The 14914-nt window shown below is 42.1% G+C and overlaps 1 protein-coding gene across 2 annotated transcripts in view; it reads right to left on the bottom strand.

Moving 5' to 3' along the window:
- Positions 1-233: 233 nt before the first annotated feature.
- SLC13A1 (solute carrier family 13 member 1) overlaps positions 234-14914 on the bottom strand; it is a 309760-nt gene continuing 295079 nt past the window's right edge. For both annotated transcript variants that reach the window (XM_086966833.1, XM_086966838.1), the window contains 2 exons: positions 5166-5303; positions 234-5056 (listed from right to left, as the gene is read on the bottom strand). In XM_086966833.1, the coding sequence (XP_086822959.1) occupies positions 4922-5056; positions 5166-5303 (273 nt within the window). In that variant the 3' untranslated portion in view covers positions 234-4921. The remainder of the gene's footprint in view (positions 5057-5165; positions 5304-14914) is intronic.

Below are 14914 nucleotides of genomic sequence, written 5' to 3'. Positions count from 1 at the left end.
TTTCCTTAGTTATATGACCAATAATGTATTTGACTTTGCATATGGGTGCAATGCGGCACTTAAAATGGCCATTTTCTGTGCATGCACAATAATTCACAAACAATATACGAAGGTAAAATTGGGGCCTACATAGAATATTTTATGAAAGCTTTAGTCTCTGATGCCAATGTGTAAGCACCTCCCAAACATGCTAAGAGCATCAAATGATTGCAATTTAAATAAAGACCCTTAGACCGATATCACAAGTTTTATTCAATATACAAAGTTCAAATCTTAAAGAATATATCAAAAACATATTGAAAAAGTGGGGTGAATGGTCAAGTTGTGATGGTGCGCCGATTCTGACCTGTTGATAGAATAGCTATGCAATTAGCAAATGTAGAGAGTAATGTAACAGATAGTATACAAACTGTAATGATTGATGAGGTATTCACTAAGATTTACATGATTAGGTTACAGGGTATGTATAGCCATTGTAACTGAAACAAAATTAATGTATTCTATTTTTTAGCAACCAGTATTTTGTACAACTTGTCATATTTAGTTGGCCTTCATCAGGAGTAAATAATTACACAAGGTAGATGAACAACAACAGTTATGAGATGATCAAATACTCTATTTCTTAAGACTTACAAGGAACAACAGTCTTCTAAAATGAGTTCTTGCTGAAATAGGGCTAGCTTTCAGTGTTGATTAGCTAATGTGCGACCTAACATTGCTATAGCAATCCAGAAATGCGTGAGGCATTTTCATGTAAAAAGGCTTGAAGAAAGGGTCTGCTGGAGACCCGAGTAGAATAGGGCATCTATCCTTAGGGAAAAATTATGTAGGACCTGGAATCACATCAGTCAGTTAGCTACAACATGGGCAAGCCCCCATCTTACGTAAATTAGGTTGCTCCAAGGACACCCACCTCCAAACCCCCCAAAAAATAACATAGTATTGTTTCACATTTGTCATGTAAACGGCTAAATATTATGAGATGCTAAAACAGTGTGGTGGTGTTTGTGACATTTCATGTTCTATGGTGCTTTTAATTTATTACAATAAATTCATGCAATTGAAACATCTCAAACATGCCAAACGTTTGAAGTGAAATCAGAAGGAGGGGGAGGAGGGAGAGGAGGCCTTCCGGAAAGAACATTCAAAAACTAGGTGCCTGATTTAGATCTTGGCTGACGGGTTACTCCGTCACAATAGTGATAAATAAAAATATCCTGTCCGCCAAAATATAAATCTCATAGGATATAACAGGATTTATACTTCCCGTTCCCATTGTAACTGAGTTGCCCATCTGCAATGATCCAAATCAATCTCATTTTTTTACAACAAAAGTAATATGAGACTAACCATGTTGTAATGTGAAACAGCTAAAAGGTTGTCGATGTCTTAGGGGAAGAAGTTACATATTGATCACACTATTTTTTATTTAAAAATTGATGTTCATTGTTGTATTTTATTTCTTTTTATTTTAACATATTTATCATCTCAGGCAATCCAATCATGACCAGTTTTCCATTTAAAAAGAACCAATTGCCAAGCACTTTGCCAAGTTCTATTGTTTGTCAGGGGCACCTAAGTGGCTGAAGTAAGCTTCAGTCCTCCTTTCTGCATCCTAACACCCTCTTGGATTTCACTTCGGGAAACCTACGAGAAGTCAGCTTCTCATATTGCAAACAACTGAATTAAAACCTCCTCAACATGTATAAAGTCCACCACTTTCACTGTGTCTGCCCATGCACTGTGATTCCATTAAGTACTTTGATTTCGAAAAGCCTGCATTGACAGCGTCCATCTTGTAGATGCCCTGAGAGTCACGGTGATGGCTCTGTTCCAGTTGAATTTAGTAAAACATCTGGCACCTGACACAAGATCTTGTCCAGACAGGGATGCCTCTCTCCCCTCTATTCCTTGCTTGCCTGGCTCAAGCTGCGATCTGGATGCTTGTTTTTCTGACTTATGAAACTCTTTGTACTCTTTGTAAAGGTTCTACGTGTCAGCATACTGCCACACTAGACATACGTGTCAGCATGCTGCCAAACTAGACGTAAGCCAGGGCTTTGTTTCACAGCACGCTAGGTCTGCATTGTGTTCTGACATTGATGATAAGTCACTCTGTCACTCTACTGCCTTTACTTTCTCCTACACTGTAGATTAACTTGACCAATCTGCTGGGTGGATTTCCATTACCTATTGCTTCATGACTCATACTGTATTATCCACCTAGTATCTTGAACTATTTTCTTTTTTTTGTAGTTTTCTATAGCACGAGCTTGACCGGAAGTTATCAGAGCACTTTACATGAGCACCAGTTGCATTACAGACAGACACATAAATTTTTAGGCACAGGGAGATTGTGGTTTGCCCAGAATAACTGGTTGCTTGAGCCGACACCGAGGCTCGAACCTGGTTCCTCAGCTTCAAAGTTGCTCAAGCCATTGAGCCACATCTTCTCCCTTTAGTCCAGCATCTGTGATATTTGGGAATCGATTTATAGCTATCATTTCATCTCATCATTTACGCATATAATATATGCTCATAACTTCTTTATGCTCATGAACCCTGACTATGTTCTATGCTCTTTATATGTGCCCATAATATAAGCTTGTAATTTTGTGGTACCAGAATATTGTCTGACATAAATGTTGTGCACTAAATATCGTGTACAAGAATAACACCCCCTTGGAGTTAATATAGAAAATCAACCTCCAATGGGATGATCTTTTTATAAATCATATTTAGGGCATGATATATATGTCAAATGACATTTCCGTAGCTGATACTGCAATGCAATGCAATCGTTGCTGGAATCTTCAAGCTAAGAAATGTGTCAAAATGAACACTTTTCTGGCCACTGTTTCAGCCACCATTGTCTTTTGGCTACATACCCTTCTATGGCTATGGGTTTAAGTGCTATATAGGTTTACCAAACATGTACAAAACTATTTACAGACAGTGTTCCCCCGCTATCATATTGATGCTGGTTATGCCATGGGTTTGAACTTATTTCTGCACCTGGGAAGATTGTTTGGAGCTGCCACTTCCTTTGACTTTCGCTCAGGTTCCTGATACTAACTTAGGGCTCGATTAGGATGTCGGTGAATCCGCATCCTCCGGGCCGGTGGAAGCCACCACCGGCCCAGAGGATGCGGATTCACCGCCGCGGTCCCTTAAACACCACCCGCTAGATCAGGATGGCAGTAGGATCAGCGGCGGACGGCAGGTCCATCCGCCGCTGATCCGTGGGGTGTAGCCTGCTATTTGGTTGCGGTGTGTGCAAGACACCGCCAGCCAAATTAGGAAGCATGTGTAAACATGCTTTTCCGTGGTGGTTTTCCCGTTGTGGAAAAGCATGTGGACCTTTGCTTCTGGGGGGTCCTTGCGGGCCCCCAGGGTGAAGGGGGGGTGGGAGTGCACTTGAGCGGCAGGCACCGCGCGGTGCCTGCCGCTTTGTGCATGCAAATGCAATGCATGCATTTTTAACATTGCGGCGGGTGCTGCTTGAAGCAGCACCCACGCAATGTTAAAGATACAGGATTTGACCGCCAGGGTGGCGGTCACATCCTAATTGGCATGGAGGGACCGCCGCTGCCCTTGCGGACGGTCCCTCCACCTCGGGGGTGGCGGACTTTTTTTGCCTTAGCACGGAATTGGAATGAATTTGATTAAAAGGAGTGCCGAAGCCGAAGGAGCGCCGAAGGGGAGCGACATTGGCTATCAGGTCGTATGTACTTAATTATTTTATTTGACCTGTCTCGCTAACTACCATCTCTCTGGTTATTGAAGAACCTATTCTAACACTCCTTTTTGTGAGTTTGGTGCTAAATGTGTTATTAACTGCCAGAGAAAGAATCATACATAAGTGCTACCTCACCGAATCCAGGGAGATATGAAGGCACATGTTGATTTATTGCTAAATGATTTCTGTCATGTGACTTTAAAAGTGAAGCAAGACAATATTCCTCCATGTTTCCTTCCTTGTTATCTCCTTTAGATTTGCACCTTCATAACCCACCCCAAGCCGCTCCTCTCCAGCTATTACCAAACGTTTCACTTGATACCTTTACTTCCGTGTCCTTCTCCATTGGTACAGTAGTGGTTAGTCTGGAACAGTTGAGGCTTAGTCAACCGTATTCCTTTCCCAGAAATCCAAGTGTGTGACGTCTAACTTCTTAACCAATGCGTGGTTGTCCTTGGCCATGTTTAGTCTTCCACAAGTAGCGCAGCAGTCAGGATGAGCACCTCTAGTGGCAGTGTGTGCCCACTGCAGGTATTGTCTGTGCTGCTGCCTTGTATTTAAGAAGCTGAGCTCTGGAGTTTTTGTGCCCCAGTCAGCCCATATTCTGAAACAAACTCTCTCCAGTTCTCTCTTGGTAAAATCCCGAATATTTAAAATTTTAAAGCCGGAATATTTGAGATACAACTTCTGAGATCGCCTTGAAATCAAACAATACACTTAATAATAGATGAGACAATGTGGGAGAATAGTGTCTCTTTCATCATCTTAACTCTAAGTAACCTAACAGCGGGCAGGATTGAGTACTGACCCTGTGGGTACATACAAAGCCCTATTCCCACACAACATTAAAAAGTAAGGCTTACTGTATTCCTTAATTCATTTCTCTGACCCTAACAAAAAGGGTCTAATTGTCATTCCTAAAGTAAGTGCATTGGTAACTATCACTCTAAAACATACAGAGAGGGTAACTACCCTACAAAACTCTACTGCGAGGACAAGGGCCATGTTCTCACACTTCTACCTTCTCAATGTCTTTTCTCACGCAGGAATGTTTAGAGGGACAGGGTCAACCATGAGGCATTCTCTTCAAAGTCCGTGCAGTTGTGGTGGCTGCTACAAAATTAGCTCCATAGCAGTCTACTCAAAGTCCCACTGCACTGCAGGTGGCGAGTCTCTTGACATCTATGGCATTGTCACATTCAAAGATGGCGCCCATGAGGGGTACGTCTGCAGGTCGAACATAGGGACTGCCCAAGTTGTCACAGCAAGCATCACTATAGCAACACCAAGAATGTTGATTCCAAGGCCGGCTTTCACCTAAGAAGCAGAATCAATGAAAGAATTAAAACAGAAACAACCCAGTGCTTTCAGTCATGCAATCCAATGGGTGGCAAATGCTTGAGGGGGCGCACTCAGGAAGACTCACCATGTCAATAACTTGCAAGTGGCCATAGGCGAAGACAATGGCATTGGGAGGATTGGCCACAGGCAGTAGGAAGGCGAACGACGTGGATATGGTGGTGGGTATGAGGATGTACAGGGGGTTCACATGAATGGCTTCAGCCTGCAAAGTAAGGAGAGAACATATATCAGCAGACATCTTAATCAGCTAACTAAAAGTAAATATTTGCACCCATGAAACTTCTTGCGTTTTCAGTAAGCTATGCTAAAGTGGAATAAAATGTGCTCGATTATCTTATATGTACTTGTGCAGATAGATAAGCGCTACTTGCTGGATAGATATACGCATCCAAATCATTCATTCATTAGAATTGTTTGGTAATTATATGACCAATTGAACGTATTCTATAGAAATTCTTATTGTTACTATAAATATTTAAATTGTAGCATATTTTAACAACACTGGCATCACAGAATTTCAGCACAAATCAGCTGTTCCTATTTAGGGCGGGATTCTTAAAGCTTGTTTCAGTTCTGCACAGATTGAATGAAGCATAGTAAAAGCCAATAGGCCTGCCTTTAATGAATGAAGACAAGGGTGCAATATCACAGGGTGGTACTAGATGTCCCTGTTAAGTCAGCAGCACAAACGTGCAGTAGCACAAACTGGATTTAGATGTCACTCTTGCGTTGACATAATTGAGGTACAATTCTACAGACTGGTTCTAGATGCTTAGGGGGAAGATGCACAAGTCGTTACTAGATGTCCCTGTTGAATCAACACCAGAGGGATGCAATACAGGCAGCTTGTGGATGTCACTGCTGATTTTGATCTTTACTTAATCAGCATAAAATCAAAAATATATTATAGTTATTATTAAATATAAAACACAAACAAACTTGCTTGCAAACAGTTAAGATTAGACAATACACTTTTCTATGACAGGCAAGGCAGACAAAGATTTAGCAGAATATCCACAGAGTCAGGATGCTCCTTACAATAGAAACATACAGAGATACTTCTGCACAATCCCAAAGATGTATTTTCTTACTATGCGGAAAAAGACATTCTTTAATAGCAGTTAGGAACAGCAAAGATTTTCAGCATTTGCTGACTTATTGTTTTGGTGGAAGACAGTAATTCTAAGGGTCCAATTTAGATTTTGGCGGACTAGATATTCCATCAAAAAGTAATGGATATCCCGTCCACCATATTACAAGTGCATTATACCCTATGGATGTTGTAATACAGCAGCCACGATATGTGTCACATTTTGGTGAGTGCCCCTTCACCCCAAATTTAAATCAGGCTCTTAATTTTCATTTATAGTGCCCATCACATATGTTTATAAATCATGAAATGACAGATTACTTGCTTCAGATTACTCACTTCCAATAATGTCGGGCCCTAAAGCTAAATGTTGCTTGATATCTTCAGTTTGTACTGCAAACAGTAGTCTTCTTGGGATGGGGTTTCTATTACAGTCACTGGAAATCCCATTCTAAGGTGGCACCATCAGTTTCTTACAACTGAGAACCCACACATCCAACAACATGGAAAGACTACAGTGGGAGTACTACATTGGCCCATATAACATTTGACAGTGAAGAATGACAACAATTGCATATACAACAATCGACCCAAATGAATGACCAATGTGGCACATGCAATAGACAGAAAAACGAAACAAGCTCAAATGAAAAATAAACTAGTCACTTCGACCTCAGGAATGAAGCAGGAGCCCAAGTAAAGTTATGGCACAGCTCATCAATAAATATATTTAAATGCTGCAAAATATTTGTCAGCAGGAAATTTTAAGGAAACTGTGTTTACTGCGAGCTTTTATTGCACAGAAATGCAATTTTTTTCATAATAATAAATAGCACATACATACTTACGAGAAAAGCATTTGCATACAATGTAAAATGTGTTGCTATCAGAGAGTGAAGCTTTCTTTCAAGATGGATTCTATATTACCAAATAAATGAAAACACTTCCTAAGATGTAAAATGATACACCAAATATTAAATAGAATGGGATACACTCAACCCTCTGGACTCCCTCAAGATGCAACTGATGAAGGGCCTGATTTAGATCTTGGTGTACGGGTTAATCTGCCACAATGGTGACGATATCCCATCCCTAGACATTATATCCCTTGGGATTTATATTTCAGCAGACGGGATAACCATCACCGTTTGGCGGAGTGACCCATCCGTCAAGATCCTAATCAGGCCCTCAGTCTTAAAGCAGTGGCTGAAGTGTGCTGACACAACCAAGCCAATGGTTGTTGGGTGCAGACGCAAAGTCAACTCAATGAGAGAGTAAACAATACGTCTTACAGGCACCTGAGCCGTCAAACCTGATCTAAAACATGAATTTAGCACATGGGCACATCCATAAAATAAAAGTATGCCTGCACAAAATGCTGTTCATGTGTGACGGATAGGCCAGGAAAAAAAAGTGAATGCACAGCTGGATTCAAGTGCATGGATGTTAGGCCTTGGTGAAATTTAAATTATGCTGGTGTAATTTGCACAATTTTGGGAATTCTGCATTACACTTGTTACAAAAAAAATCCCAAAATGATAGCATTGAACCACTTTGCGTAATTACGCACCATTCATGTTAAAATGTACTGCACAATTCGCGGTACAAATTTACCACAAATTCACTGGAACAACAGGACATGAGTGGCTGTTGGTCATGGTGCTTTAGTTGAAATGCATCCTCATTCCAAAAACTGGCACAGGATGCATTTTGAACTATAATATAGCACAAAATGACAGATTTGCATTTTGCATAACCATGCATAATATATAGTAATTTTGTTGTAGATTCACGTAATTACGCAAAAGCAAAATACGTAAATGATGCACACCAATAAAGGGCATTCAGAACAAGTCAGATCTGTAGGTGTGAAATTCATCTTGCAGTAGCTACAACAAAGACAGTGTTAATTAATTATGGCCCCTTCCTGCTTTAGGTATCCAATACCACAACCCTCATGCAGAGCGTTTGCACTAGTTAGTAGAATTTCCTTCCTTCCGCTGAAGTAGAGTTTATGATACATTCTACCACGTTTTTCTGGAGGAACCTTTTGAGACCCTTCAAGGAAACTGACTAACCTAGCTAGAAGCCAGCTAAAATGGTAAGGTACATGTCACTCTCCTAGCATGGCTCTTGTGAGCTAAGGAGCAAATAAATACAAAATCAGGATGCATGCAATCCCTGTTTTTGTAATTCTGGAGGACCAGTCTTTAAGTGGTTATACAGCATAAGGCTGACAGTCTAGTCCTTTATAACTATTGTTATTAGTAAATCAGACTCAACTTGGAGCACAGGGGGAAAGAAGGGAGGAGGCTGCCCCCCACTCAAAGCCTATACATACAACCACAGCCTCCTCCTATCAGACACATATTTCAATATATATTTCAATTTATATTGAAATATGTGTCTGATAGGAGGAGGCTCTGGTTGTATGTATTAGTAAATCAGAACCAGTGTGCAGGAAATAAGCACTCACATGTCTCCATGGAGTTGTATTTATCTCTGGACCAATGAAAATACCTGTGGGAAATAATGCCCGGTATCAGGATTACTGTGCATTTTTACACTCTGCACCTTTACCGGCAAATTAATAGTCGAGACCTTAATGGGTAAAATGATAGACCAAACATTTAGCTGATCTCAATATGAGAGCAAAACCTCTGTCATCCTGGCTTATGGCAATGCATGAGGACAAAGCCACTGTCATGGGTGATGCAATACATGAGCAAAAACAACATAATATGCTTGATCAAAATCAGAATGCTTTATTGTTGAAATTTGAAGTAATGCAGTACTCCAGTGAGAGCAACCATTAAAATATCACTTTACTTTGAACAAATAATTTCTTTAAAACCGCCAAACAGATTTACACCAAATCAAAAAAAGCACCCTTTCTGAGTAATGATCTAGCTTTCTGCCAAATTTAGTGTAATTCTGTTCAGCCGTTTTTGATATATCACTTCCCAAATTTCTAATGGAAAGTTGCATGGGAAAAAGATGTTTTGAGACCCCCCTTTTTATGGCCCCTAAATGACGGACTACCACAAAACCTTCCAGGATGTTGCTGAGGTGGATGAACTTTTTTTGGAAAGTTTTGTGAAGATTCGTCAAACGGTTGCCACTGGATTGCTATAATTAGGTCAGAATTTCCATAGGAAATGCATTTTTATGATGCTAATAGCTTTGGCACTGTTTGACAAATCTCCATGCAACTTTCCAAAAATGTGCTACTTGTCGACTAATTTGTGCATGGAATGTTCTGGGATAATCCATCAAGCGTGGTCCAAGAAAGCAGGGGTGTCCCAAAACACAAAATCCCAATGCATTTTCCATAGACTTCTTTAGGCATGCCTACAGTAAGAACTGCTGAATGGAATTATACCAATTTCGGCTGAAAGGTATATTGTGGTCCTATTACACCAAATTTGACAGGAAGGTAGGTCTTAGTCAGCAGATTGTGCTTTTTTGTGATTTGGTGTAAATCCATTAAGTCAATTTTGAGAAATTACAGTTGAAAAATATTTTTATAGATCGACGGTTGGGAGAGTTCCTCAAACCCAACTGTAAAAAATCAAGATTTATGATTGACCCGGGAGAATTTTTTCTCTTGGGCCATCTCGCTCACATGGGAGTCAGAGTCCAGCAAGAGTAATCGCTCTGTGTGGCAGCCAGTAACATGAGGAAAATGTTGCTGTCGTCAATTACAGGACTAGTGGACTTAGTAAATAAAAAAAATAATATCAGGGACAGGGTAGGGAACCCTGTCCCATAGGCCCCATCGGAGGGACCCACAGGAATTAGCACAATTTTGCAGCAATCCCGAAGGATTTTCGTAGGATCTAAAAATAAAAAAAACAAAATGGTGGCTGGGGCCTTAATCTTCAATTAAAGGCCCCTGGGACTTCACCCCTCCAGCTCCATTATTTTTTATGGAGAGGGGGCACATAGCCCCTCCCTTCAAGCCATTATAAGCCACCTGGAGCCCAGCCCCGGGCTGCATTAAATAAGGGGAGGGGGACGAATGGCCCCCCTCGTCTAGCTATGAAAGACCAAGGGAAGTATACTAATGTTTTAAATTTGCATAAAAGGGAAGGAGGTACGCATGTCCCCTCTCCCCAAGCCTTTAGTTTCCCCAGAGACCCCACCCCATCCCCTGGGCCTAATTGATTAATAAAAGGGAGAGGGGGCCCCACATCCCCAAGCCGAGGCTGAAATGTTCAAAAAGAGGAGGGGGCAACACGGCCTTCCTCCCAAACCTTTAAAAGGTTTAGAGGACCCCATTCCTCAGGGGCGAGATTTACATTTTAAGAGGAGTGGCGCCCCCGGGGCCATCTCACTGACTGTGTCCCTTACAGCAGGACACAGCAGTTTCCCTGCCTGCATCTGTGCAGAGAGGGGAACAAGTGTTTGCTCCCACCATTTGAAAGGGCATCAGTGATGTCATAGAATATGTCATTTAACTGATTGGGGGCGTATAGTTGCCCCCACCAAACGCACAACCGAAGTAGCCTAGTGCAGGCAGTAATCCAACTGTTCAGAATAAATCTGTTTATTACATTGTAATCCAGTTTATGCACTCTGTTATCCAATTTTTCAAACTTCTTCTCCCACACACGGAGTGGATTTGCCAATTTACAAGATTTCACATGTTAAGGCTGGGCCATCCGAACCTCTTGCACAGAACACAAGTAGAGCAATTTCGTCAGACAGTGTAGTTTATTTAATATACCCAATGCATTTCGAGCATCTGGTGCCCTTCATCAGGGGTCACTGGCAGCAGATTTTTAAAAAAATATATATAAATTGATTCTCAGGTTCTGCTTTTCATTCTCTACCCCTTGTGGCTCCATCCCTTTACTCTTCCTCTCCTTGATCCGAATGTATGGATTCCCAAAGTAATGTTTTCCAATTCCAGCTCTGCCAGTACACGAGAGGTAAGGCTCTGCCCGTGTGTGAGGAGAGTGGTCCGACAGTGAGATTGCAGGGTGAGGCACTTCAAAGTCAGATCTGTTGACATTGCCAATATATATATATATAAATATATATATTATTTTTTCTTTTTTTTTTCTTTTTACCGAGAACTTTAAAAGGATGTTGTCAGGAGGTGGGGTCACATCACATGTAAGACCTGGACTTTGTGCAGGGGTGCCTCACGGTTTGTGCCTCACTGTTCCTCTACAGTACTGAGGCACGCGCACCTTCCCTCATCACCTAGGAAAGGTCATAGAATATGTCATGACTAATGTTATATGTGAGGTCATAAGCAATGCATGGCGGGGCGTAAGTTATAGTTAACTCTGCCAATAATAACTGGTGAATTTCTGTGTTTTTTTTGTTCAAAATGTTAATGTTTTCACTGACATATTCACCTAAATATTACGTTTCTTTTATCTTTGGTTTTTTGGTTTTTGTTTTCTTCAGTGAATTATATATATGTATATATTATATGTTTTTGACTGCACAATGCACTTTGTTTGCTGAAATGCAGTCACAGATGAAAAATAGAAAGGGATTTTTGGAAGCCTCTGCGTTGTGCCGCTTGAAGAAGGATTAGAGTTGTGAGGAGTTGGCTTGGGAAGCCGGATCAGATAAATATATATATATATATATATATATATATATATATATATATATATATATATATATATATATATATATATATCGCCAGAAAGTTAAAAAAATGATGGCACTCCACTCGGGAAACTTTTCAACAGCGTTTATTTTTTGTCTGCGATGACCTACGCGTTTCGAACGTTACGTTCTTGATCACGGTAACATTTCCAACCAAATGTTACCGTGATCAAGAGCGTAACGTTCGAAACTCGTAGGTCATCGCAGCCAAAAAATAAACGCTGTTGAAAAGTTTCCTGAGTGGAGTGCCATTATTTTTTCAACTTTGTGGCGATAGAAATACGAGGTCCTGCCTTGGTCCCGTTGCTGGCACCAGCTTCAATGTGCTCCCCCTGCGACGAGGCAAGTTGCGAATTCATATATATATATATATATATATATATATATATATATATATATATATATATATATATATATATATATATATATATATATATATATATATATATATATATATATATATTACCTACTGGCGGTCGCCAGTAGGTATATGTAGTTAGGACCTAGTTACCATAGGAAATCCCCAACATTCTATTGGGAATAACTTTGGCGCCGATTGAGGAATCTGCGTGTAATTTTCCTTAAAATTGCTTTCCTCCGCTCCGCTCCTTCCCTGAAAGTTTCGGGGGGATTCGTCAAGCGGGGGCCGAGAAAAAAGGGGGGTCCCAAAACGTGTTTTCCCCATGTTTATTTCCATAGGGACCTTTAGACACGGCTACAGCCCGAACGGCTGAATGGAATTACACCAAACTTGGCAAAATGGTAGGGCCTGGTATGCAGATGTCCATTTGCTGTGTATGGTGAAAATCCCTCCAGTAGTTCTTGAGAAAATTGAATTTGAAATTTTTCAAATGGCATTTTCTATGGGACCATTAGACACGGCTACAGCCCGTACGGCGGAACGGAATTACACCAAACTTGGCAAAATGGTAGGGACAGGTATGCAGTAGTGCCTTTTCTATAATTGGTGAAAATCCCTCCAGTAGCTGTTGAGAAAAATGAATTTGAGCAAATTATATATCTATATGCGCTCAACATTCTATTGGGAATAACTTTAGCGCCGATTGAGGAATCTGCGTGTAATTTTCCAGAATTTTGGCCAGCTCCACTCCGCTCCTTCCCTGAAAGTTTCGGGGGGATTCGTCACGCGGGGGCCGAAAGGGGGGTCCCAAAACGTGTTTTCCCCATGTTAATTTCCATAGGGACCTTTAGACACGGCTACAGCCCGAACGGCTGAATGGAATTACACCAAACTTGGCAAAATGGTAGGGCCTGGTATGCAGATGTGCCTTTGCTATGTTTGGTGAAAATCCCTCCGGTAGTTCTTGAGAAAATTGAATTTGAATTTTTTCAAATGGCATTTTCTATGGGACCTTTAGACACGGCTACAGCCCGAACAGCTGAACGGAATTACACCAAACTTGGCAAAATGGTAGGGACAGGTATGCAGTAGTGCCTTTTCTATATTTGGTGAAAATCCCTCCAGTAGTTCTTGAGAAAATTGAATTTGAGCAAATTATGTATCTATATGCACTCACCGTACGTGCACCGTACGCGTAACAAGCCGAAACCCACCAACCACCTCCAACCAACTCTACAAAGAAACTGGAACAAAATCACCACGGACAAGATCTCCGCATCGCTCCTTCTAAACACCCCAGCCCACTCTTCTAACGCAAACGAAGCCGCCGCCAACCTCACCCTATGGTTATCCAACACCGCCGACACCTTAGCACCACTGAAAAAACGTCAAAGCAAACCTTGCAGCAAAAAGGCCTCATGGTTCAACGATGATCTTAAGAAGTCCAAGAAACTCTGCCGCTCCCTTGAAAAGGCCTGGAAAAAAGACCCAACCACTAGCACCAAGGACGCCTTCAAAAACGCCACCCGCACTCACCACCAACTAATCCGTAAGGCCAAGAAAACAGCATTCAAGGATCGACTTGACAACAACGCCCACAACAGCAAGGAACTTTTCAACATCGTCAAGGAATTTTCCAATCCCTCGGCCAACTCCAACGACATCACCCCCTCTCAAGCCCTCTGCGACTCCCTAGCCTCATTCTTCCACAACAAGATTGCAGACATCCACAACAGCTTCGACAACCAACCCGGAAACCAACCCACCCTACCATTTGCTGAACATTCTCCCCCCGTGAACACCCTTAACGACTGGAACCCAATCTCCACTGAGGACACAATCCACCTGATGAATTCCATCCACTCAGGATCCCCCACTGACCCATGTCCTCACCACATCTTCAACAAAGCAGACTCCGTCATAGCACCGCACCTCCGAGACGTCATCAACTGCTCCTTCAACTCCGCCACCTTCCCCGAAGACTGGAAACACGCTGAACTCACCGCCCTTCTGAAAAAACCCACAGCGGACCCCACCGAACTCAAAAATTACCGCCCCATCTCGCTCCTCCCATTCCCGGCCAAAGTCATCGAGAAAGCTGTCATCAACCAGCTCGCCGCCTTCCTCGAAGCCAACAAATCCCTCGACTCCTCACAATCTGGCTTCCGAGCAAAACACAGCACTGAGACCGCCCTCATCGCAGCAACAGACGACATTCGAACTCTACTGGACAATGGAGACACAGTCGCCCTCATCCTCCTCGACCTCTCTGCAGCATTCGACACAGTCTGCCACAGCACCCTTTTACAACGCCTCAATAACGTCGGAATCCAAGGAAAAGCACTTGAATGGATCACCTCGTTCTTCACCGGAAGAACCCAGAGAGTCCGCCTCCCACCATTCAAGTCCGAGGCCACTGAAGTCATCTGTGGCGTACCACAAGGATCCTCACTCAGCCCCACCCTCTTCAACGTATACATGAGCCCCCTCGCGACCATCGCCCGCCAACACAACCTCAACATCATCTCTTACGCGGATGACACTCAACTAATCCTTTCTCTCACCAATGACCCCAGCACCGCCAAGACTAACCTACACGAAGGAATGAAAGAAGTTGCCGAATGGATGAAACAAAGCCGTCTGAAACTGAACTCAGACAAAACAGAAGTCCTCATCTTAGGTACCTCCCCCTCTGCATGGGACGACTCCTGGTGGCCGGAAGCCCTCGGAA

Source organism: Lissotriton vulgaris, chromosome 1_1 (genome assembly GCF_964263255.1).
Source record: "Lissotriton vulgaris chromosome 1_1, aLisVul1.2, whole genome shotgun sequence".
Lineage (NCBI taxonomy): Eukaryota > Metazoa > Chordata > Amphibia > Caudata > Salamandridae > Lissotriton > Lissotriton vulgaris.
Note: the sequence above shows the minus strand (reverse complement) of the source record. Positions and strands in the feature narration are given on the sequence as shown.